The sequence below is a fragment of the Callospermophilus lateralis genome, chromosome 14 (genome assembly GCF_048772815.1).
Source record: "Callospermophilus lateralis isolate mCalLat2 chromosome 14, mCalLat2.hap1, whole genome shotgun sequence".
Classification (NCBI taxonomy): Eukaryota; Metazoa; Chordata; class Mammalia; order Rodentia; family Sciuridae; genus Callospermophilus; species Callospermophilus lateralis.
In genome coordinates this window covers 50,993,185-51,019,614 of record NC_135318.1, presented here as the reverse complement: position 1 = coordinate 51,019,614, position 26,430 = coordinate 50,993,185, and the positions used below count along the sequence as shown (strand labels likewise).

General features: G+C 33.9%; 1 protein-coding gene across 25 annotated transcripts in view; it reads left to right on the top strand.

Annotated features, from left to right (window-relative positions):
- The window catches only part of Wdpcp (WD repeat containing planar cell polarity effector), a 519,910-nt gene that overhangs the window by 358,992 nt on the left and 134,488 nt on the right, over positions 1 to 26,430 (top strand). For all 25 annotated transcript variants that reach the window (XR_013088670.2, XR_013088671.2, XM_076833808.2 and 22 more), the window contains one exon: positions 2,241 to 2,304. Coding sequence is in view for 23 of the 25 variants with exons in the window: in XM_076833808.2 (XP_076689923.2) it covers positions 2,241 to 2,304 (64 nt within the window). In the remaining 2 variants the exon portion in view is untranslated. The remainder of the gene's footprint in view (positions 1 to 2,240; positions 2,305 to 26,430) is intronic.

Below are 26,430 nucleotides of genomic sequence, written 5' to 3'. Positions count from 1 at the left end.
CATACAATAGGACTAATACTACATATCATTCTACTTACATAAGTAATCTATAGTCAAACTCATAGAAGCATGGAGTAGAATGATTGCTGCTGGGCCTAGGGGTGAAGAGCAGGGAATGCATCAAAAAGTATAAAATTTACTATGTGCAGGATGAATAAGTCCTAGAGACCTGATATATTCAGCATTGTTTCTATTGTTTAAAATACTGTATTATATATAAAGATTTGCTAAGAGCATAAATTTTATATAAATGTTATATCATAAAAATAAAGAAGGTGCATGAAAATAAAGGGTGTGGAGCTCAAGAAAGAGATGGATCCTAGAGATAAGAGTTCTGAGTCATTGATATAATTGGTTTTCATAATCATGGTAGTAATAATAAGGCTATTGAGGTTGGAGCGTGTAGAAATACAGAAGACTGTAGAACACCAACTTCAATGGGAGGTAGAGAAATGTGAACTAGAAAAGAAGACTAAGAAATTTCCATCCAAGAAATGAAAAAGCCAAGGAAGTACAGGGGCAGTTTATAGGATTAGATTTGGCCAAAGGGCACATAAGATCAAAACTTAGTTTAGGTTTGATCATTTGAAGATGGATGATTACTGTTGCCAGAATAGTTACAGTAGTGGTCAATGCAAAATGGCAGTGAAGGCATGAACAGGTAGCACAGCTGGCTAATTCTTTGACCTCTTCTTGCTAAATTTTACCTCCCCTGAGTACATAATAAATCAGTAAGCTTCCTGGTGTAAAACACTATTCATCCACAAAAATAAAAGTAATTTCCTCATGATCTTGAACAGTTGAGAAGCATTCAAGCAAATACTGGAGGTATTGGGAAGAATGAGCAAGGAGGAGATGGGGCAAGAGTCATCAAATATAACCTGGAAATTGTACTCTTGTTTCAGGTTTTGGACTTAATGGCTCATATATAATATTAATAAGTATTGAATTTTATTCAACAAATATGTTTAATAATAATGATATTCAACACTTGTTATTTTTATTTGAAATCTCATTATCTTTCCTACTACTATATTTTACAATATATAATAGAGAACAACTTATGTATCTTCTGTTCCTATAGTCAAAGAAACTGACAGTTACATATATATAAATCTTAGGACTTGGATAAAATAGAGACTACCTTTCATTCCGAAAACCTATGCAATATATGCATTTATAAGATAATTTTTGTTATAGATCTTAAACTTTCTGTGGAGATAATTAAACTGTGAGTTGTTCTCATGTTTATCTGCCTAGAATTAGACTTTCACAAAGAAAATTATCAATTTTACTGCAGGGAAGGTATGATTATGGAAAAGTATAGAAAAGTAATATGTGTTTTAAAAATTCAGAAGACATTTATGTTGTTCTATTTTATAACAGCCTAGAATTTCTTTTCAAATATAAAGCTTTTGACTAAAACAACATTTAATATCCTAACTTTTACCTAAAAAGCACAAAAATATGATATGACTAATTGCTCTTATCTTTCTTTGTTCTCTATATCCCCATAATTTTCTCTTATAAAGCACAGTGAAGTAAGCCAGGTGTAGTGGTGCATGCATGCCTATAATCCCCATAGTTTGAGAGGCTGAGGCAGGAGGATCACTAGTTCAAAGCCAGCATCAACAACTTAGTGAGGTCCTAAGCAACTCAGTGGGACCCTGTCTCTAAATAAAATGTAAAAAAAAAAAAAAAAAAGGCTGAGAGATGTGGCTCAGTGGTAAAGTACCCTGAGTTCAATCCCTGGTGACAAAACACACATCCACATGCCCACATACACTGAAGTAAAAATTATGAAAATGGGTCTGGGGTTGTGGCTCAGCAGTAGAGCGCTCGTCTAGCATGTGCAAGACCCTGGGCTCAATCCTCAGCACCACATAAAAATAAATAAAATAAAGGTATTGTGTCCAACTACAACTAAAAAATAAAATATTTTTTAAAAATTATGAAAACGTATTTTCCAAGCTGTCATTTCCCATATTTAGCAATGTGTACTTGAATTTGTGTTTCTTGGAAATTACATCTATGGCCTCCACAGACTCTGTCTCAGCTCCTCCTAAGTACAATAACATTTCATAAATGGAAGATCCTAGCAGGCCAAATCCATTCTCTTTGAAAATATTTTTTCCACCAGAAAGAATCAAAACAATACTGAATAAATACATTAAACAAACAGCTCTCTTCTTTTATATGTTTTTTTCACAACTAAGATACCTTTCTTTTCTTCCTCATAGGTACCAGAGATTTGAAAAGGCATTTCTCCTAGCTGTTGACATTGGTGCTCGCGACCTGTTTATGGTGAGTCATTCCCTGAGATGATTTTGTGCCTTCAGTTCTAAGGCTGAGTAAGTTGTCAGCTTTTATGACCATTAAAAAGGATTAGTGTCATTTGCAGCCTTAGACACATGGTGGGAAAGCATTATTCCATCTTGGCTTGCAGCTTTGCCTTCGTGAAACTGGTCAATAGCTATCTAGTATCTTTTGACTTGTTGACATTTTTCTTGCCAGTGCCCAAAGGATCTTTTATGTTTTCTAAGAATTTATAATTCTTGAATTTTTCTCCTTATGTACCTCGATGTGAGGGTATGACACCTTTCTATATAATAAGCTTAAATGTCTTTCTAATCCATTCTCTGAAGAAGTGGTATACTGCTCAGAAGATAGGACATAGGGCAAAAAAGTGTCCCATAGATCTTGAAGGTGCACAGTATGTCCCTTAGATTTTAGTGAAAAGTAACAAATTATAAATGTTCTCACCGGTATTTTTAAAGTAACCATAGTACAAAGTGAATCTAAGAAGTTATAAATTCACATATACTCTAGTTCTTTCATTTATTAGTACAGAACCATAAAATTGACCAGGATTTTGTGCTCTGTAACAGATTCTTGTTTTGTAAGATCTTATGCCACAGTTGGGTCAGGTGAACAAATCCTTCCCTGATTTCCCAGCATATTCTATTGTTATCAAAGAAACAATAGAGCAAAAGCTTCTTGAAAACAAGAAAAAATTCTGGAAGGCTCTTTTACCAGAATCTTTTATACTATGAAGACATTTTGTAGTTTATTAAGCTTTTTTATGCTCTTTTTGTTTTCTTTATTTATTTGTTTTGGTACTGGAGATTTAACCCAGGAGCACTTTACCACTGAGCTACATCCTCAGTCATTTTTTAAAGTTTTTTATTTTGAGACAGGTTCTCATTAAGTTGCTTAGGGCCTTTTTAAACTGCTAAGGCTGGTCTTGAGCCTCTGGGATTACAGGTGTGAGTGCACTGCCATGCCTGGCTTGATTTTGTTTTTTATATTTCTATGGGTTCATCATATTAGCTCACTTGTCTTGTATTGAGTTTGATAATTAAATTCTAAATTCATATCATTAAGTTACACTGTATTTTCACTTCTCATGAAAAGAATTTTTCCAATTTCAAAAGTATGGACATTCTTATATTTGTCATCTGTATTTTGTTAGGTCTAATGAGCAGGCATATTAGTATATTGAGGGAAGATTTATTATTTTTATTAAAATCTACATAGGTTGGGGCTGGGGATGTGGCTCAAGCGGTAGCGCACTCGCCTGGCATGCATGCGGCCCGGGTTCGATCCTCAGCGCCACATACAAACAAAGATGTTGTGTCCGCCAAAAACTAAAAAATAAATATTAAAAAAAAATTCTCTCTCTCTCTCTCTCTCTCTCTCTTTAAAAAAAATCTGTATAGGTAGATATCACAATATTTACTTAACACTTTTTATTGTTTCTAACTTCATTTATTTTCCCTCCTTATTTATGCCTTCTCACCTCTTCTTATTACTCATCCCAATAAAGGTAAATTTTATATATATATATTTTATGTCACAGTCCCAGTTTTTTTTTCTAAGATAAAAACTAAGACGTATTTAAATGTTTGGTGCCTGGCATAATTTCTCTGTGAAAGTACTATATTGTTCTGTAATTCTGTTTTTATTATTAATTAATAAACATAACCATCAAAGTCACCAAACTTTTTTTAAAGTCATACCTCTTTTAGCATTTAGTTTGTTTAGTTCCCCAGTATCAATATAAAGTCTCCATGTTAGTTCATATCTTCTTAATCCAAATAAACTGTGCTGATAGGCTAACCTAACTCTAACCCATAAGGATTTTTACATGTAAAAAGATAAAATATTAAAATAAGGAAAGAATGGTTTTACTTTCCTTTTGATTTGCAGAAATGAATAATTATTATTCAGAGTGCTACATCCTTATTCTCCATATAAAACTTTGTTCATTGTCCAAGGTCTTCTCTAAGAATGCTAAAAATATAGAGCATTGAGGCTTCAGAGTTCTAGGTTTATGTACTTATTGTATACATTTGAGGCTTCAGGTTCACATTGTCTAAAAGCATTTATTATGTTTTTTATAGATTGAGTCTCACTATTTAAATTTCATGGGTGTGGAAATAATCGAAATATGTTTTGTGCATGGATGAATGTGTCACAATAAAACCCATTATTCTGTATAATTAATATGTACTAAAAATAGACACAAGTGAAAAAACAAATGTCATTTATCCAGAGGCCTGTAGCTTACATTGTAGGAATTCTTTTATTATTATTTTTTAGTTATAGGTGGACACAATATCTTTATTTTATTTTTATGTGGTACTGAGGATCAAACCCTGTGCCTCATGCATGCTAGGTGAATGCTCTACATATCTGAGCCACAACCCCAACCCTAGTCTAGGAATTCTTATCTCTTTTGAAAATGTTTGTAACATAAACAGGAATATCTCTACTTGAAAATAATTTTCTACACTTATGATATCTCTTTATTGAGGATTAAAAATAATATCAAAGAGGTCACAAAAAAGAAATATCAGTTAACCTGAAAATAGTGCTTTTTGCATTAATGTCTATCAGTTATAAAGAGGTTCAAGACATATGACCTGACAAAGCTGACGTGGAATTGTGTTTTTACGTATAAGATTACATCTACAAACAGAGTTTTAGTTTTTCCTTTACAACTTGGATATCTTTTATTTTCCTAGCCCAATTTTTCTGACTAGAACTTTTCAGTATTATATTGAATAAAAGTGTCAAAAGTGTGCATGCTTGCCTTGTTTCTGATCTTAGGGGAAAAGCTTTAAGTTTTTCACCATTCAATATGATACTGTGGGATTTTCATGTACAGCTTTTCACATTATGTGGAAGTAGTTTCTTTCAATTCTAATTTGTTAATAGATTTTGTGATGAAAAAGTGTTAAATTTTGTCTAATATTTCTTCTACTTCGATTGAGACAATTATGTAGTTTTCTACCCTTCCTTCTGTTTATGTGGTATATTATACTGATCAATTGTGATCAACTATTTTTGCATTCCACGAATAAATCCCACTTGGACATGGTGCATACTCCTTTTACTGTGCTGCAGAATTCATTTTACTATCATTTTATTGAACATTTTTGTATCAATGTTGATAAGAAATATTGGTCTGTAGTTTTGTTTTTGTCTAGCTTTGGTATTAGGATAATGTTGGCTTTAGAGAATGAGTTAGGAAGTTCTCTTCAATTTGGGGTATGGTTTGAGGAGGATTACATTATTTTTTCTTCAAATGTTTGGTTTAATTCACCAGCAGAGCCATTAGTTACAGGCCTTTTCTTTGTCAGATTTTTTATTTATGCTTCAATCTCTTTATCATTCCCAGGTATGTCCATATTTTCTGTTTCTTGGTTTAGTTTTGATTTGGCTTTGTTTCTAGCAATTTGTCCTTTTCATGTAAGTTAACCAATCTGTTAGCATTCAGTTGTTTGTAGTACTCCCATAATCCTTTAATTTCTGTAGGATTAGTAGCAATAATGTCCCCATTTTCATGATTTTATCTTCTCCTTTTTATTCTTAGCTAATGGTTTGTTGATCTTACTGATTTTTTAAAATAACCAACATTTGGTAAAATTGATCTCCATTTTGATTATCTCTGCTGTAATTCTTATTAACTTCTTCCTTTTGCAGGCTTTGGGTTTAGATTATTGTTCTTTTTTCTATGTTAAGTTAGGCTATTGATTTGAGATATTTCTTGCTTTTTAGTGTACATATTTATAACTTTCACTCATAGTACTCCTTTCACTATATTCTGTGTATTGGTATTGTACAGTTTTTATTTCCATATTTCTCCAGTGTTTGCTAATTTCTCTTCTGCTGTCTTCTTTGATCCAATGGTGGTTTGAATTTTTAATTTCCACAAATTTATGAATTTTCAGTTTTACTTTTACTACTTTTGTTATAGCTTAATCCTATTTTGTAAGAGATGAAGCTTAGAATTATTCCTGTCTTTTTAAACCTATCCAGACTTAGTGAAAGATGTCTCTTGTACCTAAAAAGAATAAGATGTTTTGTTGTTATTGGACAGAATAACTGTATATGTCTGTTAGATCTAATTGGTTTAATATTTGAGTGTTCTGCATCTTTCTTATTTTTTATCTGGTTATTCTATAAATAATTCAGAGCAGGATATTGACATATCCAACTAGTATTGCAGAACTATTTGTTCTTGAATTCTGTGAGTTTCTGATTGATATATTTTGATTAATAGGTAAATATATGTTTGTTATTTTATCTTTTGCTGCATTGAATTTTTTATTAACATAAAATCCTTTTTTTATCCTTTATAGCCTTTTAAAATATACTCTGTTTTGTCTGGTATGAGAATAAGCATACCTGCTTTCTTTGGGTTACTATTTTGTATTTGTAATAATTTTCAGCCTATTTGTGTCTTTGGATCTATAGCGAGTGAGTCTCTTGGAGACAGTATTTGGTTGGGTGATGTGTTTTTAACTGTATCATTTGATTGGAAGATTGGAAGTTTAATCCATTTACATTTAAAGTAATTTCGGATAAGAAGGATCATATGTTATTTTGCTTTGTTTTCTATATGCCTTACAGCTGCCTTTTTTTGAAGTCCAGAGAATGAGTCTGTCTTGTATATGCTAAGCAGATGCTCTATTATAGAGCTATAGCTACAGCCTGCCTTATAGCTTTTATCTCTTTGATTTCCTGCATTATTGTCTTATGTGTTTAGATGATTTTGTTGTTGTTGTTGAAAACAGGACATTTGAATCTAATAATGTGATAACTTTGGTAATCAGATTTTCTCTTTACCCCAGGATTTGCTATTTTGTGCCGCAGTCAGACTGCAGCAAAATAACCGGGGGGCGGGGGGGGGGTGACGAACAACTTGTGTAGATTGATACAGCAGGAATGGAAGCCGTTTATTGTAGGACCGGAGCGATATTTATACATTCCACACAGCTTATCTTAATAAGCATAAACTAGATACAGCAGTCAACCAATAAGGAATCTCTATACTTAATGGCTCGCTTTTGTTACTTCACAAACCACTCCCTCTGGCATTTTGCTAGGTGCCATCCAGACTTGTTTACATACTCTAACATTTCTCTGGCAAAATGCCAGGTGCCATCCTGACTTGTTTACAGACTCTAACAATTTTGTTATTTAGATTTTGTATAAAAAATGATTTTATGCCTTATTATGTCAAGGATCATAATAAGGTATAAAATTAAGGTCTTCTCAGATCTTTTCCAAATCTTTGCCTTGTATTCACTTGGTGGTACATGACCATTTTCTAATATTCTCTTTATTCACTGTTGCTTTTGAGTGTCCTAGTTTTTAATGTTTGATTTCCAAAAGAGAAAAATGAAGGGAAGAAAAGAGAGTACCAGCCCTTTAAATCATCTGACAGTCTCTTCAGTCAAGAGAGGAGCTGTCCACAATAAGATGGAACACCAATGGTCCCCCTGCCTGTTTGTTTGCACCTCTGTTAGTCAGAAGCATCAATTCATAATAAGAGCATAGATTCCTATACTTGGAGGCCAGGGTACTTTTAGTCCCAGTCAGTTGACAGTGAACTGCTCTAGGTAGCTGCTAGTGTGCAATAGCTGAAATTCACCAAAATTAACAGCACTTTATTTTGTTAAACATTTACCTGGAACTTTCAAGTCTTTAATGGACTCCAGAATTCTGAAATATTTTAGCAGACACATTCTGCCATTGCAGTTGTTGCCTAGATTGAGAGACACATTCTTGGTGCTTCCTACTCTTCCTCCTTCTCACAATCCTTCTGTGCCTTGACTTGTTTTGTAACTTTATATTATTTCATTTACCCCTTTGATTCTTTGTTATTTTTTTCTTTAATTTTTTTTTATGTATCTCTATCTTTCTAGTGGGTATTTAGCAAATGTCATTATTGGTTTTGGTTTTTTGGTCTTATTTCTTGTCAATAATTGGACCATGTACAAAACTGAAATAGATTTGCCTCTAAAAATCATAAAATAAAGCAGACTTAAAAGGATTCACCACTAATTTAATGCTCTGATAGAACAAAATTCAATACCCTTTAAAGAAAGATATAATCCAGACTCCTTTTAATGTTACACTCAAAATGTCTTATTAGGCATGTGAAGTAGAAAATTATGATCTCTAATAAATATAAAAGGCGCTAACAGTAATGGACCCTTATGTGACACAGATGTTGAAATGATCAAATAAGAACTTTGGAGCAAGCTGGGTGCAGTGGCACACACCTGTAATCCCAATGGCTCAGGAAGCTGAGGCAGGAGGATCAAAGCCAGCCTCAGCAACTTAGCAAGGCCCTAAGCAACTCAGTGAGACGCTGTCTTTAATGAAATACTAATAAGGGTTGGGAATGTGGTTTAGTGGTCGAGTGCCCCTGAGAAAGAAAGAAGGGAGGAAGGGAGGGTGGGAAGACGGGAGGAATGGAGGAAGGTGGGGAGGGAGGACGGAAGGAAGGAAGGAAAGCAGGCCTTTGAATTTTAAGGAAAAAGATGAACATAATGACTGAATACATAGGGATTCTCAGAAGAAACATAGAAGCTATATATAAAGAAAACCAAGTATAATTCTATAATTTTATTTCATATTTGGTAGAGAAATACAAAATTTGAAGTGGAAAATGTACTAGATGAGCTTATGGACACTGTGTAATAAAAGTGCCAGTGAGTTTGAAGAGAGATTAATAGAAATCATGCAATCTGAAGAAGAGAAAGGGAAGATCCTGCAAGAAATGAGCAGCCTCAGTGTCTTGTGGAATCAAGCCAAAGAGTCTAAAATATACGTAATTGAAGCTTAGTGAAAAATATTGGTCGACATATTGGAGAATCTCAGTGGACTCCAAATATAAGAAAGTAGCACATCACATCATAGTACCAAATAGTCAGATTACGGAAAACTGATGACAAAGAAAATATTCATAATACCTAGAAAAGAAGAAAAATAAGACAAAATGATCATCAATTAATATGAATTATGTCTTATTTTAAATCAGAAAATATACCAAAAGGACTGGGCACATCAGCACATGCCTGTAATCCCAACAGTTTAAGATCCTGAAGCAGGGGGATCATGTGTTCAAAGCCAGCCTCAGAAACAGCAAGACGCTAAGCATCTCAGTGAGATCCTATCTCTAAATAAAATACACAATAGGGCTGTGTATGTGGCTCAGTGGTCAAGTGCCCCTGAGTTCAGTCCCTAGTACCACCTCACACAAAAAAGGAAAGAAATTATACCAAAAGATAATGGAACATTTCTATCTTGCCGAAAAGATTAAGCTCGTAATGCAAAATAGTATATCCAGTGAAAATAATTCTTAAATGGAAAATAGGATAAAAACACTTGTAAATAAATGAAAGGTGAGAGAATTCAGTAGTAGTAGATGTGTTCTACAAGAAAAGTTAAAGTTTTTTTCTGGTATGACAGAAAATGAAACCAAATGAAAACTTGCATCTAGAGAGAAAAATGAAGAATCCTGAAAATGGCAAACTTATAGATTAATATTGTCTTTTTTCCCTCACCTTAAAAATTTCTTTAAATGATAATTATCACAAGGAAATTATAAATGTTTGAGACAAGTATTTTATCCTGATTTGAACATTACATAAAATATACATGTATTAAAACATCACGATATGTCATAAATGTGTATAGTTTGTATCAATTTTAAAAAGGATTGGTTTAGAGATACACATTTTTAAAGATAATTATTTAAGACAAAATAATAACAATAACAATGTGGTATTAATAACAGTTATAGACATGAAATGAAAGACAGTAATACCTCAGGAGGGAACAAATGGAATTATATTGTTGTCAGATTTGAGCCTTTTACCTGAAGTGGTAGCATTACTAATTCTGAATAGACTGTGATGTTAAGATTACATATTATAGTGTCCAGAGGATTTTCTAAAAAAAAAAAAAATTAAATAGACATGTATCCAAAAAGTTAATAGTGGAAAGTTAGAGTTTTAAAATGTTTAAGCAAAAGGCAGGCAGGAAAAGAAGATAAATCGAAAGATAGTACTCTTAAGCTCAAACCTTCAAAAATCACATTAAATTCAAATTGAGTAGACACTCCAATTAAAAGTAGACATTAAATTTTTAAGTCAGAATTTCAGAGTGGATAAAATTCAAGATATAGTGTTTCCCTTATACACTAAATATAATTATAATTGATACAAAACAAATAAATTGGAAGTAAAAATGTGTTAAAAAAAGATACTATCATGCAAAGACTAAGACAAAATAAACTTCAAAACAACGGAAGTATTAGAGATAGACTTTCATCATGATAAAAATTCAGCAAGAAGACATAACAATACTAAATGTTTATATATAATTCAACTGAGTTTCAAATACATGAAGCAAAAGCTGACAAACCGAAAATAAGTAAAGGAACATAATAATTCAGAGAACTAGTGAATATATACAATATGTGAACCAACTGGACCTAATTGACATTGTTTAAAGCTATGTCCAACAACTGCAGAATACATATTCTTTTCAAATGTACATGGTTTACTCAACTAAACACAAACTCCATATTGGTTCATAAAATAAGACTCAATACATTCCAACACTTTAAAATATGACACTAAAAGAATTATGTTAGTTACATTCCAAGACCTATAAAGTTTACATGTATTTATAGATTCTCTAAATTCTCTAAATATTCTTTTTTTAATATTTATTTTCTAGTTGTAGTTGGACACAATACCTTTATTTGATTGTATATGGTGCTGAGGATCGAACCCAGGGCCTCACGCTTCCTAAGCGAGCACGCTACCACTGAGCCACAATGCCAGCCCCTCTAAATATTCTTTAAAAAATCTCATGGGTTAAAAGAAATCACAAAAGAAAATAGGAAATATTTTCAATGAATTTTAGAACACAATATGTCAAAGTGCATGGGATAATTATATAACACATTGTATGGACACTATGTGTCCATACTGATACAAGTAAATAAATAAAACCAACTAATACATGTAGAAATAATGATAGAATTGGAAGATCACAGTTTGGCAAAAATCATAGTCATAATTGAATAAGCAAGAATCATTAATGTATGCAATGACCAATGAGAAAAAGTTTCACAAGAAACAAGGTCTTTACATAGTCTGAAAGTATTTCCTCACAAGATGGATATTACTTTCAAACAGAAAGAGTGGAGAAGGCTGGCAGATACTGTTTTAATCACAAGACTATCATCGATAGTAGAACAAATTAAAATAATTTGCCACCTTACATGTTGCAGTAAGAATACTGTACAATAAGATCATCCCTTCTGCGACATTCCTGCAAAAAAAAAAAAAAAAAGTACAACCTGAATCTAACCATAAGGAACATCAATTGAACCCAAGTGGAGGAACATTTGAATAACTAGCCTATATTCTTAAGGTAGGGAAAGGGAAGGGGAAGGAGAGGTACTGAGGTCTGAATTAAAATAAGCTATATTCCATGCTTGTATAATTATATCAAAATGGATTCTACTATCATGCATAACTAAGAAGAACTAATAATTTTTTTAAAATGTCAAGTTCATGTAAGAGAAAAGTATAGAGTAAAAGAGACTAAAGAGATATAACAACTAAATGTATCAAGAAATGCATCTTTGTGATAATGAAGAACAATTATTAGGACAATTGAAACTTCAGTGTTTTACAAATAGTAGTGGTGTTATAAGTGTTTTTGATTGCAGTTTTGTAGGTGATAAACACTGAACTCTTCAAAGATATGTTGGCATTTCCTCTCAAGTGATTCAGAAAAATAAGACCTTTGTACTCTGCTTGAAACTTTTCTGTAACTTTAAAATTATTTTAAAAATATAAATTTCTCCATATTGTCACAGTTCTAGACTCTTCACTCTCTATGCTTTCTCTATGTAGAAGCAGTGTGGTTTGGAAGTCTATTGCTTTGTTCACAACAATTTTGCTTTTAATTGTTTATCTTTAGATATTATTCTGGTTTTGAAAATTCAGGTAAAACTCTCCAAGCTAATTATTATTGTGGCATAAAAACTACTTTATTTTGCTTTACCCATTGTGACATAAGAGCTACCCGAGTTTGCTTCCCTGGCCCCATGTTGGATGGCATGAGAATAAGTATGCTTTTGAATGTTCTCATGCTGGCATCCGTTACTACCTTGGCCATTGACACAGGGCCAATTGGAATGTCAACCATGCCATCTGATAATGCTATAAAAAGACCTATAGCTGCTGCTCTCCAGCCATCTGTGCCTTCCCTTGGCATGATACTGTTGGGTAGTTTGTCTTTAATTGGCATGGTTTTTGTAGGGTGACTTACATCTGCTACTCCTAGGCACTTGCTTGGTGATCAAGTTGACATAGAACTACATCCTTGGCAATGTTTTTATATAAAGGAGTTTTATACCTGCTAACTTCTAAAATAATTATTACATATATTATAATTACAATTTAAAATATAATGAACATACATGTCCTTTTGGACTCTGTGGAGTCAAATCTAGCTTGGACTTTCAAGTTTTAACTTCCCCCAATTAGAAGTCTCCACTTAATAAGAATTAACTAATAAATGAGATGTATCTCTTTTGTTTTAGTAAAATGAGCATACATATAAATCTTTCCCACCTGCATCAAATCTTTAGAAATGATGGAAGATGCATAGGTATATTTGTGTTTTTTAAAAAGTTAGTAACTGGAATTGAAAATAAGAATGCCTGATAGATCAGAGTTTGCAAGAATCCACTGAAAACTGTAAAATAGAGATTGAAGAAAGAAGGCAGATTCCAAAATGTCAAGAGGAGAAGACTGTTACCAAGGTTGGTTGAACATCAAAAGTTCTCCATGCCCTGAAGAAGGGGATGCTAGGAAAAGGGAAAGTGTACCTGGGCAAGCAGGGATGAGTACTCAGGTGCTGCAACAGGGTGAATGAGTGGTGAAAAGTCAGAAAAAAACATACTGATTAAACCATAGGTGTTTTAAGAAAAAAGTTGATTATATGAGTATGTTAAGATTTAAGCAGAATAAAAGTGGATGGTGTTATGGACTTAATTGTGTCCTTATTTCCTATCAAATTCATATCCCAAACTTCTAACCCCATGTGACCATAAATTGTTACAGAACCTTTGAAGAAGTAAATGAGTCCATTAGAGTGAGATTTTCATCCAACATGCTTCATTGTCTTTACAAGTAGAAGCGATACCAGGGATATATGTGCACAGAAGAAAGGCCATTTGAGGACATAGCAAGAAGGTAGCCATATGCAAGCCAAGGAAAGGCCTCAGGAGAACCATATCTGCTGATAGCTCGAAGTTGGACTTCTAACTGCCAGAGCTGTAAGAAAGTAATTTTCTATTAAGCTACTCATTCTTGGTATTTTGTTATGGCAATCTTAGCAGACTAATACAAAAGTTATAACTTTAGAAATAGTAAATAAGAAAAATACAGCAAAGCAGAGTTGATAAATTATTACAAAGCAAATGGAAAATAATCAAAGAAGATAACTGTGGTAAATAGAAAACACAAAAAGAGCTGGCAGGAATGTTTAGACATCAGTAGTTACAATGACAGGAGCAGCAGAAGGAACGGCAGAAGAGCATAAAGGACACCAGGACATTCCCTTCAACCTCTTATAGGAGAGCACCAGTCCATTTGTGAGGACAAGACTCTTCATGCTATAAGTCATTTCTCTAAAGATACCACCTAATAATGTGATCATCTTGAGGGGGTAAGTTCCAACCTATCAATTTTGAAGGGACACACACATTCAAACCATAGCATATAGACAAATCTTGCCAAGTATCAGATAAAATACTTAAAAACAAAAAAAAAAAAGGAAAAAAATGAGCTCTGCTTTAAAAATGTTTCCACAGATACTTTGATGCTTCTCTTTTTAAAAGGTGATGACTCTTCCTCATCCTCTTAAGTATAAACTGGCTTTTAATAACTTCTTTCTAATTAATAGAATATGGTGGACATTCTGTTGTGTGATGTCTAAAAATAAGTAATGAAAGGCAGGGATAACTGCTGGTTTGCCCCCTTTTGTCTTGAATCACTTGCTCTGGGGGAGGTTAGCTGCCACAACAAAACAGTGTGATGCATCCTGTGAACCACCAGGAAGGAACTAGGGATCCAGCCAAAAGCCATGTGGATGAGCCACCTACAAGCAGATTGTTCACACTCAAACTTTCATGATTGCAGCTCTGCAAAGGTTTTGACTATAACTTCTTGAGATCCTGGGTCACATTCACCTAGTTAAAACTTCCTGGATTCCTAACCTTCAGAAATTGAGGAAATAAATGTTTATTGCTTTTAGTTGCTTAATTTGGGTTTGTTATGAAGCAATAGATAACTAAAATTGAGAGATACTTCATGTTAATATAGTTGATAATAGAAGTGATCCATCAGGAGGATCATGAGTTCAAAGCCAGCCTTGGCAGCTTATCAAGGTCAAAAGAGGATGTGGCTCAGTGGTTAACACCCACCCCCCACCCACCCACCCTCCCCACCCAGGTTCAATCCCTGATACAAAACAACAACAAACTCAGAAGTGATCCATCAAATAGACATAGCACTATTTATTTAACCACATAGCTCCAAAGTATATTTTGTAAAAAGAAAAGCTTTCAAGGGAAAAGTAGAAAAAAATTCCATAGTCGTAGTGTAGGATTTAACATAGTCCTCAGAAAACCATACACAAAGCAGGAAAAAACTTTAAAATGTTGGGGATTTGAAGAACATAATTACAAAACTTGAGTTAATCGAAATGGTCTTTAATAAAGAATTAATATATTGAATAAAATCACAAAATCAAACTTAAATAATGATCATAACTAAAATCAAGAAATCTGTGAAAATTCAAAAAGGTTGCTATATGGAGACTACATATAAAGTGACTTTTGTATGATAAAAGTGAAAACAGGGCCAAGGTTGTGGCTCAGTGGTAGAGTGCTTGCCTAGCATGTGTGAGGCACTGAGTTCGATCCCAGGAACCACATAAAAATTGAAAATAAATAAATAAATAAATAAAATAAAGGAATTGTGTTCATCTACAATTTAAAAATTTTTTTAATTAAAAACTGTAAAAATTTTGCCCTTTTTAAAGATAACATGTACTTTAAAATTTAAAAGCATATTTCTTACTAGCTGTTGAGCTAAATGTGATATCAAAGTGGAAATTATTAACTATTTAGGATTAATGACTATGAAAATAGTACACATCAAGAAATTTGGCTTGTTGCCAAAGCAGTAGTACCAGAAGAAATTTCATAACTTTAAGTCTTAAAAGTGTAGGCCACTTATTTTCAATCTTTTTATCTCAAGAGTGAAAAGAAAGACATTAAGCCCAAGGAATATGTAGAAAAAATGGAATTAGGAAAGATTAAAAAAAAGAGAGAAATTTAAGTGCCAGGCTTGACTGGCACATACTTAAGAGTTCTAGCTGCTTGGAAGATAGAAACAGCAGGATCACTTTAGCCCATAAGTTTGATATCAGCCTCATAAGTATAGTAAGACCCTGTCTCCAAAATAAATAAATGAAAGAAAGAATTTCAATAAAATTCCTAGAAAAGACCTGTTGGTATTTAGAGAAATAGGATCTATATACATAGAAAAAGACTCAACTAAGATTAAGATAAATGACATAATTTACAGACACAGGAAATTATTTTAAAAATAACATGCTATTAATTTTATTTTGTATTTATTTTTAAAGTATGGATAAAAATATATAATAAAATGATCAATCCTATATACCAATTACAAAACTTGAGTTAATTGAGATGGTCTTTAATAAAGAATTAATATAATTAATAAAATCACAAAATCAAACTTAAATAATGATCCATATCTAAACCATCAAGAAACATATATACCAATCACCTACTTTTATCAATTACTTATACATGAACTAAATACATTTCATTTTTTACTTCCCACCACCTTACATCGTGTTTTTATTTATTGCTTTCTTTTTTCCTTTTTTCTTTTTTTTAAGTACTGTATTCTTTTTCTTGTAAATCCTTCAGTATTTGTCTCTAAAAGGCCTCATTTATTTGGTTTTGCTGTTTATGGTGCTGGGGATTAAACCCAGGGCTCAAGTAAGATAGGCAAGTACTCTACCCCTGAGCTACATCCTCTGCAAGTTATAAAATGTTTTTATTTTGAGAAAGGCTCTTGCTGAATTTCCAAGGCTGCCTTAAAACTTGTGATCCTCTTACCTCAGCTTCCCTTGTAGCTGGCATGTGCCATCATGCCTAGCTCAAAGATTCATTTTTTTAAAGAACATAATTGTTACCTAAGTACATATATGAAGACACGAATTGGTATGAGTATACTATGTATACAATCAGAGATATGAAAAATTGAGCTCTATATATGTAATAAGAATTGTAATGCATTTTGCTGTTATATATAAATAAAAACAAATTTTTTAAAATTACTTGTTTTAAAAAAAGGAGTAAACAAAGAAGGTAGGTCAATAATGCCCAACCACTCTCTCATCTCTCCTGCCATAATCAATTTCTCAGGGGAGGTAGAAATTAAATAAATCATCAGAAATATTTTCACATTATTTGGGTCCAGTCACAATTTTAAAATTTAATAACAGAGGTCACAGTATTGTCATGAACCTTTTTCCCAATAATAAATCTATCATGACTTGGGGGAAAAAAAGAACATAATTGTATAATATCATCACATCCAGAGAAATTCACCATAGTTTCTAAATATCATCCAATATCCAGTTGATGTTCAATTTCCCACATTATCTCCTGAAATTTTCATTAAAACTTTAAATAACTAGGTTCTCTCTCAGGATGCAAACAAGGTCCACTATTACATTTGGTTCAGGTTTCTCATATATGTATTTTAATCAGAGTTTCAGCTCTCTCTCTTGTCCTCACTTTTTCTGCAATTTTTCTGTTGAAGAAACTGAATACTTTGTTCTTGAAGAGTGTCACATGTTCTGAATTGTGCTAACTGCATATTTTTAGAGTTTTTAACATATTTCTCAGTCTTTGGCAAAGATGTTTCATAAGTATTGTTATATGCCTCTATCAATAGATAAATAGGGGTTGGATGCAGTGGCACATGCCTGTAATCCCCTCCTGAGTTGGAGGCTGAGGGAAGAAGATTACAAGTTCAAAGCCAGCCTCAGCAACTTAGTGAGACCCTGTATCAAAATAAAAAATGAAAATGACTGGGCATGTGGCTCAGTGGTTAAGCACCCCTGGGTTCGATTCCCATAACCAAAAAAAAAAACAAAAAAATGAAAACATTGTGGGTTTTTTTTTTTTTTGACATTAAGGTTAATCAATGAGTTCAGGACTTAGCAGCTTAATGTAGTCATGATAAACTTCTCCTAAGCTTTCCACATGATTGTTTTAATAGAAATTTAGGATTATTGCCTATGTTCATTATTTTATTAAGGCTAAACAGTATTCTTTTTTTGTATTACAGTGATTTTATGTATATTTTGCATTATTACATTTTTATGCAATGTTAGAATTAAATTCAAATTCAAAAGGCTGCTAGTTCTGCCACCAAGAATTCCTAAATAAAGTCAACGTCTCTAATAATCGAGACCACATAAAAGATTTTTGGGTTTTGTTTTTTAAATCTTTAATACATACATGTTTAAGTTCTTTACAATCTACTTTTCAAAGTATCTTGAGAAGAAGGTAAATTTTTTTTAGATAATAAAATTTATTTATTTTTTATTTTAATTAATTTTTATTGTTGGTTGTTCAAAATATTACATAGTTCTTGATATATCATATTTCACACTTTGATTCAAGTGGGATATGAACTCCCATTTTTACCCTGTATACAGATTGCAGAATCACATCAGTTGCACATCCATTGATTTACATATTGCCATACTAGTGTCTGTTGTATTCTGCTGCCTTTCCTATCCTCTACTATCCCCCCTCCCCCCTCCCCTCCCCTCTTTTCTCTCTACCCTCTCTACTGTAATTCATTTCTCCCTCTTATATTTTTTCCCCTTTCCCCTCACTTCCTCTTGTAGGTAATTTTGTATACCCCTGAGGGTCTCCTTCCATTTCCATGCAATTTCCCTTCTCTCTCCCTTTCCCTCCCACCTCTCATCCCTGTTTAATGTTAATCTTCTTCTCATGCTCTTCGTCCCTACTCTGTTCTTAGTTACTCTCCTTATATCAAAGAAGACATTTGGCATTTGTTTTTAAGGGATTGGCTAGCTTCACTTAGCATAATCTGTTCTAATGCCATCCATTTCCCTGCAAATTCTATGATTTTGTCATTTTTTAATGCAGAGTAATACTCCATTGTGTATAAATGCCACATTTTTTTTTTTATCCATTCGTCTATTGAAGGGCATCTAGGTTGGTTCCACAGTCTTGCTATTGTGAATTGTGCTGCTATGAACATGGATGTAGCAGTGTCCCTATAGTATGCTCTTTTTAGGTCTTTAGGGAATAGACCGAGTAGGGGAATAGCTGGGTCAAATGGTGGTTCCATTCCGAGCTTTCCAAGAAATCTCCATACTGCTTTCCAAATTGGCCGCACCAATTTGCAGTCCCACCAGCAATGTACAAGTGAACCCTTGTCCCCACATCCTCGCCAGCACTTGTTGTTGTTTGACTTCCTAATGGCTGCCAATCTTACTGGAGTGAGATGGTATCTTAGGGTGGTTTTGATTTGCATTTCTCTGACTGCTAGAGATGGTGAGCATTTTTTCATGTACTTGTTGATTGAGTGTATGTCCTCCTCTGAGAAATGTCTCTTCAGGTCCTTGGCCCATTTGTTGATTGGGTTATTTGTTATCTTATTGTCTAATTTTTTGAGTTCTTTGTATATTCTGGACATTAGGGCTCTGTCTGAAGTGTGAGGAGGAAAGATTTGTTCCCAGGACATAGGCTCCCTATTTACCTCTCTTATTGTTTCTTTTGCTGAGAAAAAACTTTTTAGTTTGAGTAAGTCCCATTTGTTGATTCTAGTTATTAACTGTTGTGCTATGGGTGTCCTATTGAGGAATTTGGAGCCCGACCCCACAGTATGTAGATCATAGCCAACTTTTTCTTCTATCAGACGCCGTGTCTCTGATTTGATATCAAGTTCCTTGATCCACTTTGAGTTAACTTTTGTGCATGGCGAGAGAAAGGGATTCAGTTTCATTTTGTTGCATATGGATTTCCAGTTTTCCCAACACCATTTGTTGAAGATGCTATCCTTCCTCCATTGCATGCTTTTAGCCCCTTTATCAAATATAAGATAGATGTAATTTTGTGGATTGGTTTCTGTGTCCTCTATTCTGTACCATTGGTCCACCCGCCTGTTTTGGTACCAGTACCATGCTGTTTTTGTTACTATTGCTCTGTAGTATAGTTTGAAGTCTGGTATAGCTATACCGCCTGATTCACACTTCCTGCTTAGCATTGTTTTTGCTATTCTGGGTCTTTTATTTTTCCATATGAATTTCCTGATTGCTTTCTCTATTTCTACAAGCAATGCCATTGGGATTTTGATTGGCATTGCATTAAACCTATAGAGAACTTTTGGTAATATCGCCATTTTGATGATGTTAGTTCTACCTATCCATGAACTGGGTATATTTTTCCATCTTCTAAGATCTTCTTCTATTTCTCTTTAGGGTTCTGTAGTTTTCATTGTATAAGTCTTTCACCTCTTTTGTTAGATTGATTCCCACGTATTTTATTTTTTTTGAGGATATTGTGAATGGAGTGGTTGTCCTCATTTCCATTTCAGAGGATTTGTCGCTGATATACAGGAATGCCTTTGATTTATGCGTGTTGATTTTATATCCTGCCACTTTGCTGAATTCATTTATTAGCTCTAATAGTTTCTTTGTAGACCCTTTTGGGTCTGCTAGGTATAGAATCATGTCATCTGCAAATAGTGATAATTTGAGTTCTTCTTTTCCTATTTTTATGCCTTTAATTTCTTTCGTCTGTCTAATTGCTCTGGCCAGTGATTCGAGAACTATGTTGAACAGAAGTGGTGAGAGAGGGCATCCCTGTCTTGTTCCAGATTTTAGAGGGAATGCCTTCAGTTTTTCTCCATTCAGAATGATGCTAGCCTGAGGCTTAGCATAGATTGCTTTTACAATATTGAGGTATGTTCCTGTTATCCCTAGTTTTTCTAGAGTTTTGAACATAAAGGGATGCTGTACTTTGTCGAATGCTTTTTCCGCATCTATTGAGATGATCATATGGTTCTTATTTTTAAGCCTATTGATGTGGTGAATAACATTTATTGATTTCCGTATATTGAACCAGCCTTGCATTTCAGGGATAAATCCTACCTGATCATGGTGCACAATTTTTTTGATATGTTTTTGTATCTGATTCGCCAGAATTTTATTGAGGATTTTTGCATCTAGGTTCATTAGAGATGTTGGTCTGTAGTTTTCTTTCTTTGAAGTGTCTTTTCTGGTTTAGGAATCACGGTGATGTTGGCCTCGTAGAATGAATTTGGAAGTTCTCCCTCTTTTTCTATTTCCTGAAATAGCTTGAAAAGTATTGGTATTAGTTCCTCTTTAAAGGTTTTGTAAAACTCTGCTGTATACCCATCCGGTCCTGGGCTTTTCTTAGTTGGTAGTCTTTTGATGGTTTCTTCTATTTCCTCAATTGATATTGGTCTGTTTAGGTTGTCAATATCCTCCTGACTCAATCTGGGCAGATCATATGACTTAAGAAATTTATCGATGCCTTCACTATCTTCTATTTTATTGGAGTATAAGGATTCAAAATAATTTCTGAAGTGTCTGTTGTGATATTGCCTTTTTCATCCCGTATGCTAGTAATTTGAGTTCTCTCTCTCCTTCTCTTTGTTAGCATGGCTAAGGGTCTGTCGATTTTATTTATTTTTTCAAAGAACCAACTTTTAGTTTTGTCAGTTTTTTCAATTAAAGGCTAAACAGTATTCTATCATTTCATTTTCATTCATTACTATCATTTGTAATTTTTTATTCATCTTTGGATTACTCAGATATAATTTATGTAGAAAATAAGGATAAATGTTTGATTCTTTAACTATATTTACTAGATAACAATAGATTGTCTTCCTAGCATTCTCCAAGAGTTATCAATTAGATTTTTTAATGTTATTGTTAATTAATTAATCTATTTAATATATTTTTATTTGTTTTTTTTAGTTATATGTGATAGTAGAATATATTTTGGCATATTATATAGACATGGAGTATAACTTACTCAAATTAGGATCCCATTTTTGTGGTTGAATATAATGTGGTGCACTGGTCATATTCGTTTATGAATAATATGGTATTTTTAAATCTATAATATTGAATGATTATTTAAATTTACCAATTTTTTGTTTTTTAATTTTTTTATTCATGACAGTAGAAGGTATTTTGACATATTTATGTGAAATATAACTTCTCATTCTTGTGGTTGTACATGATGTGGAGTTACACTGGTCATGTATTCATATGTGAACATAGGAAAGTTGTGTCAAATTCATTCCACTGTCTTTCTTTTTCCCATCTCCCCTATCTTGCCTTCATTCCCCATTGTCTAATCCAATGAACTTTTATTCTCCTTACCCCTTATTGTGTGTTAGCATTGGAATATCAGAGAGGACATTCAGCCTTTGGTTTGGGGGAATTGGCTTATTTCACTTAGCATGACAGTCTCTAGTTTCATCCATTTACCGGCAAATGCCAATATTTCATTCCTCTTTATGGCTGAGTAATATTCCATTGTGTGTGTGTGTGTGTGTATATATGTGTGTGTGTGTATACACACACACACACACACACACACACACACACATATTTTCTTGATCCATTTATCTCTTGAAGGGCATGTAGGTTGGGTCCATAGCTTAGCTATTATGAATTGAGCTGCTATAAACATTGATGTGGCTGCTAAAGTATCCTGATTTCAAGTCCTTTGCGTATATGCCAAGGAGTGGGATAGCTAGGTCAAATGGTGGTTCCAGTCCAAGTTTTATGAGGAATCTGCATACTGCTTTCCAGAGTGGTCGCACCAAATTGCAATCTCTTCAGGAATGTATGAGTGAAACTTTCCCCCACAAATCCTCTTTGACATTTATTGTTACTTGTATTCTTGATAATTGCCATTCTGTCTCCAGTGAGATGAAATCTTAGTGTACTTTTAATTTTTGCATTTCTCTAATTGTTAGGGGTGTTGAATATTGTTTTTCATATATTCCTGACTGATCATATTTTTTCTTCTGTGAATTGACTGTTCAGTTTCTGTGCCATTTATTGATGTTTGTTTTTCTGGTGTTAAATTTTTGGAGTTCTTTATATATCCTAGAGATTAACACTGTATCTGAGGTGTAGGTTGCAAAGATTTTCTCCCATTCTGTAGCCTCTTTCTTTACATTCTTGATTGTGTCCTTTGCTGTGAAGCAGCTTTTTAGTTTGATACCATTCTATTTATTCTTTATTTTACTTCTTGCACTTTAGGAGTCTTGTTGAGAAACTCATTTCCTAAGCTGGTATGGTGGAAGGTTGGGCCTATTGTTTCTTCCAGTAGGCACAGAATGGTGTTGGCCTTGGGTTTAGCATAAATAGGTTCCACAATGTTGAGGTATGTTCCTACTATCCTTAGTTTTTCTAGCGTTTTGAAGATCAATGGATGCTGTATTTTATCAAATGGTTTTTCTGTTATCTATTGAGATAATCATGTGATTCTTTAATTCTATTGATGTGATGGATTATGTTTACTGATTTCTATATGTTGAACCAACATTGCATCCCTGGGGTAAACCCCACTTGATCAAGGTGCATTATCTTTTTAATATTTTTTGCATGCAATTTACCAGTATTTTATTAAGATTTGCCAGTATTTTATCTAGCCTCAGAATGAGTTTGGAAGGGTTCCCTTCTTTTCTGTTTCTTAGAATGATTTGAGGAGGATTGGTGTTAGTTATTCTTTGACTGTCTAGTAGAACTCAGCTGAGAATCTGTCTGGTCCTGGGCTTTTCTTTCTTGGTGATCTTTTGATGGTATCTTCAGTTTCACTGCTTGAAAAGAGGCATGTTAAAATCACTCAGTATTATTATGTTGTGGCCAAATTGATTCTTGAAATTGAGACTGGTTTGGTTGATTGTAGATGCCCCATTGTTTGGGGCATATATAGTTATAATTGTTACTTCTTGTTGATGTATCATTCCCTTTCGCAGTATGACATATCCTCCTTTGTCCCTTCTGATCAATTTTGGCTTGAAGTTCACTTTATCTGATATGAGGTTAGAAACCCCTGCTTGTTTATGAGATCCATGTGAATGATATGTACTTTCACATTCTTTTACCTTCAGTCTGTGGGTATCTTTGCCTTTGAGGTGAGTCTCTTGGAGTCAGCATATTGTTAGTTTTTGTTTTTTAATCCAATCTGCCAATCTTATATGTTTTGATTGGTGAGTTTAGGCCATTACATTGAATGTTATTATTAAGAAATGATTTTTAGGGCTGGGGATGTGGCTCAAGCGGTAGCGCGCTCGCCTGGCATGCGTGCAGCCCGGGTTCGATCCTCAGCACCACATACAAACAAAGATGTGCCTGCCGAAAAACTGAAAAATAAATATTAAAAAAATTCTCTCTCTCTCTCGCTCTCTCTCCACTCTCTCTTTAAAAAAAAAAAGAATTGATTTTTATTCCCTGTCATTTTGATTTATTTCTGGTTTTTAATTTAAATTCATTTATCTTTTGGCTATTCTTCTAGTTTGGTTCCTCTATTTGCTAGTTTTCACTTTTATTTTTTATTTCTTCTTTAATAAATATTTTATTGAGAATATTTTGTAGTGCAGGCTTTCTAGTTGTGGATTCTTTTAACTTTTGTTTATTATGCGAAGGGTTTTATTTCATTTTCAATTCTGAAGCTCAGTTTGCTTGGTATAGTATTCTTGGCTGGCATCCTATTTTTTTTTTTTTCCCAGAGCGTGGTATATGTTATTCCAACACTTCCTAACTTTGAAGGTCTGGGTTGAGAAATCAGCTGAGATGCAGATTGGTTTCCCTATAAATGTGACCTTCATTTTTCTCTGGCAACTTTTAGGCTTACATCCCTATTCTGTATGTTAGGCATTCATTTTCATAATGTGCCTTGATATGAATGTATTGTAATTTTATATAAGTGGAGTCATGTAAGCCTCCTGTATTGGACTTTTCATTTCCTTTTTTGGGTTTGGTAAATTTTCTGATATTATTTCATTGAAATGATTGTGCATTCCTTTGGTTTATATCACCAAACCTTTATCTATTCTGATAAATCTTAAATTTGGTCTTTTCAGATTATCTCATGTTTCCTGGAAATTCTGTTTGTCTCTTAATATCTTTTCTTCATGGTCAACTATGTTGTCTTCACTGCCTGAAACACTGTCTTCCAAGTGGTCTAGTCTGTTGGTGATGTTTTCCATTGAATCTTGAATTTTGTTTATTGATTCTTTCATTTCTGGGATTTCTGCTTGACTTTTTTTTCAGGATCTCTCTTTATGGAAGTGGTCTTTCACTTCCTGTATTTTCTCTTTGTTGTCAATCCTTACACTGTTCTTTACCTTGCAGATCAATTGAACTGTGTGCATTCTAAACTTTTTCTCTGACACTTTTTTTTCCACTGTAGTGTTGATGGATTCTGTTATTGAAGCATCTTGGTTTGTTTGGGGTGAATTTTTCTCTGGCTCTTTCATGTTGTTTATGTGTCTACCCATTTAACACTATGGATCTGAGGCAGTAGAGATTCTACCCTGTAGACTTACAGTGTCCCTGAAAGTTTCCACTACTTCACTGTTTAGGGGGAGACAAATAATATCAACAACCAGTGCAAACAATATACAACATTCACCAGACAGTTCCTGGTATGACGTCTAAAGTGTTCATTGTTACTATAAACAGAAATGATATGGTCAGTTATTGTCTAAGTTTGCAAAAGGGTTTGCAATTTGAAATGGTGGAGATGGAGAGAACAGAAGTGATGTAGGATGTGATAATTATGAGGGAGGAGGAGCGAAGATAGAAGTAAAAAATTAAAGGAAGAGTGAGAGAGAATAATAGAGATTGGCTATTAGAATAAAAGAGAGAAAGACAACCAAGGGAAACAGATAAGTGAGAGAAAATGTATAAAGTAAAAATTTTTAAAAATAAAATACAAAACAAAAGTGAAATGTACTCATCAGACATCCTAGTCCTCAAAAAATTGATCCATGAAAAATAATTTGCCTCAGTTCTAGAAATGTGAAAAAAACACGTAAATGTCCATGAACCATGAAAAGTTAAACAGTTGTTTTCATTGGAGTTCAAAAATTGTTTTCCTTCTCAGCAGTGTTAGGTGGGGTCATCTGGAGAGTGATGCTTGCTTCTGCACTCAGGGTAGGTTGCTAGTTTGAGAGAGGTAATCCCATAGGCAGAACTCCTGGAGGTGGCGTTTAAACTTAGGTAGGCTCCAGGCTGTTGGGTGAATGCCAGTTGGTCTGGAGGTTTTAAATTAGCATACCTCCAGGCTCTAGCAATTGATGGTCCACAGTGGAAGACTGCACCCCAGAATCTCCCCTGGGTGTGTTGGATGAGCCAGTTTTTAGTCCACTCCATCACCTGTGGACTCCACATTTTCTGGTGTCAGGTTCAGTCTCCAAACTCAAACTCTCCTTTTCCCAACCTTTCAAATTCCTTGACAGGTGTGTCTCTCCCAGCCAGTCCTGCAAGCAGCCAGATTGGAGGAGGAGCGGGAGAGCCAGGTGTGTTTCCACTATTGTCCCCTTTGTAAATCTCTCTCCATGTTTATTTTTTTCCTGGTCACTGAGGCACATTCTATGTTATGCATGTGCAAGGATATTTTGCAGTAACTTTCAGTTTAGTTGGGCAGTGTCTTTGATCTCTAAATTCTCTGTTCCCAGACACACCTTAGTCCTCCTAAAAATGTGGGTTCCTTTAATTCCCTTATCCCTCCACTTTGCTCACTGAGGACTGCTCTGTCTGGTGCCCCCGGCTGTGACATCAGATGTGGCACTTGGGATTTCTTCCTTATTTCATTATATCCAACCTCTTGAGTCCCCTGATCTGCTTTGAATATATTAAGTTCCAGTAAAGTTCCCCCCTCCACCTTTCCTTCCCTTCCCT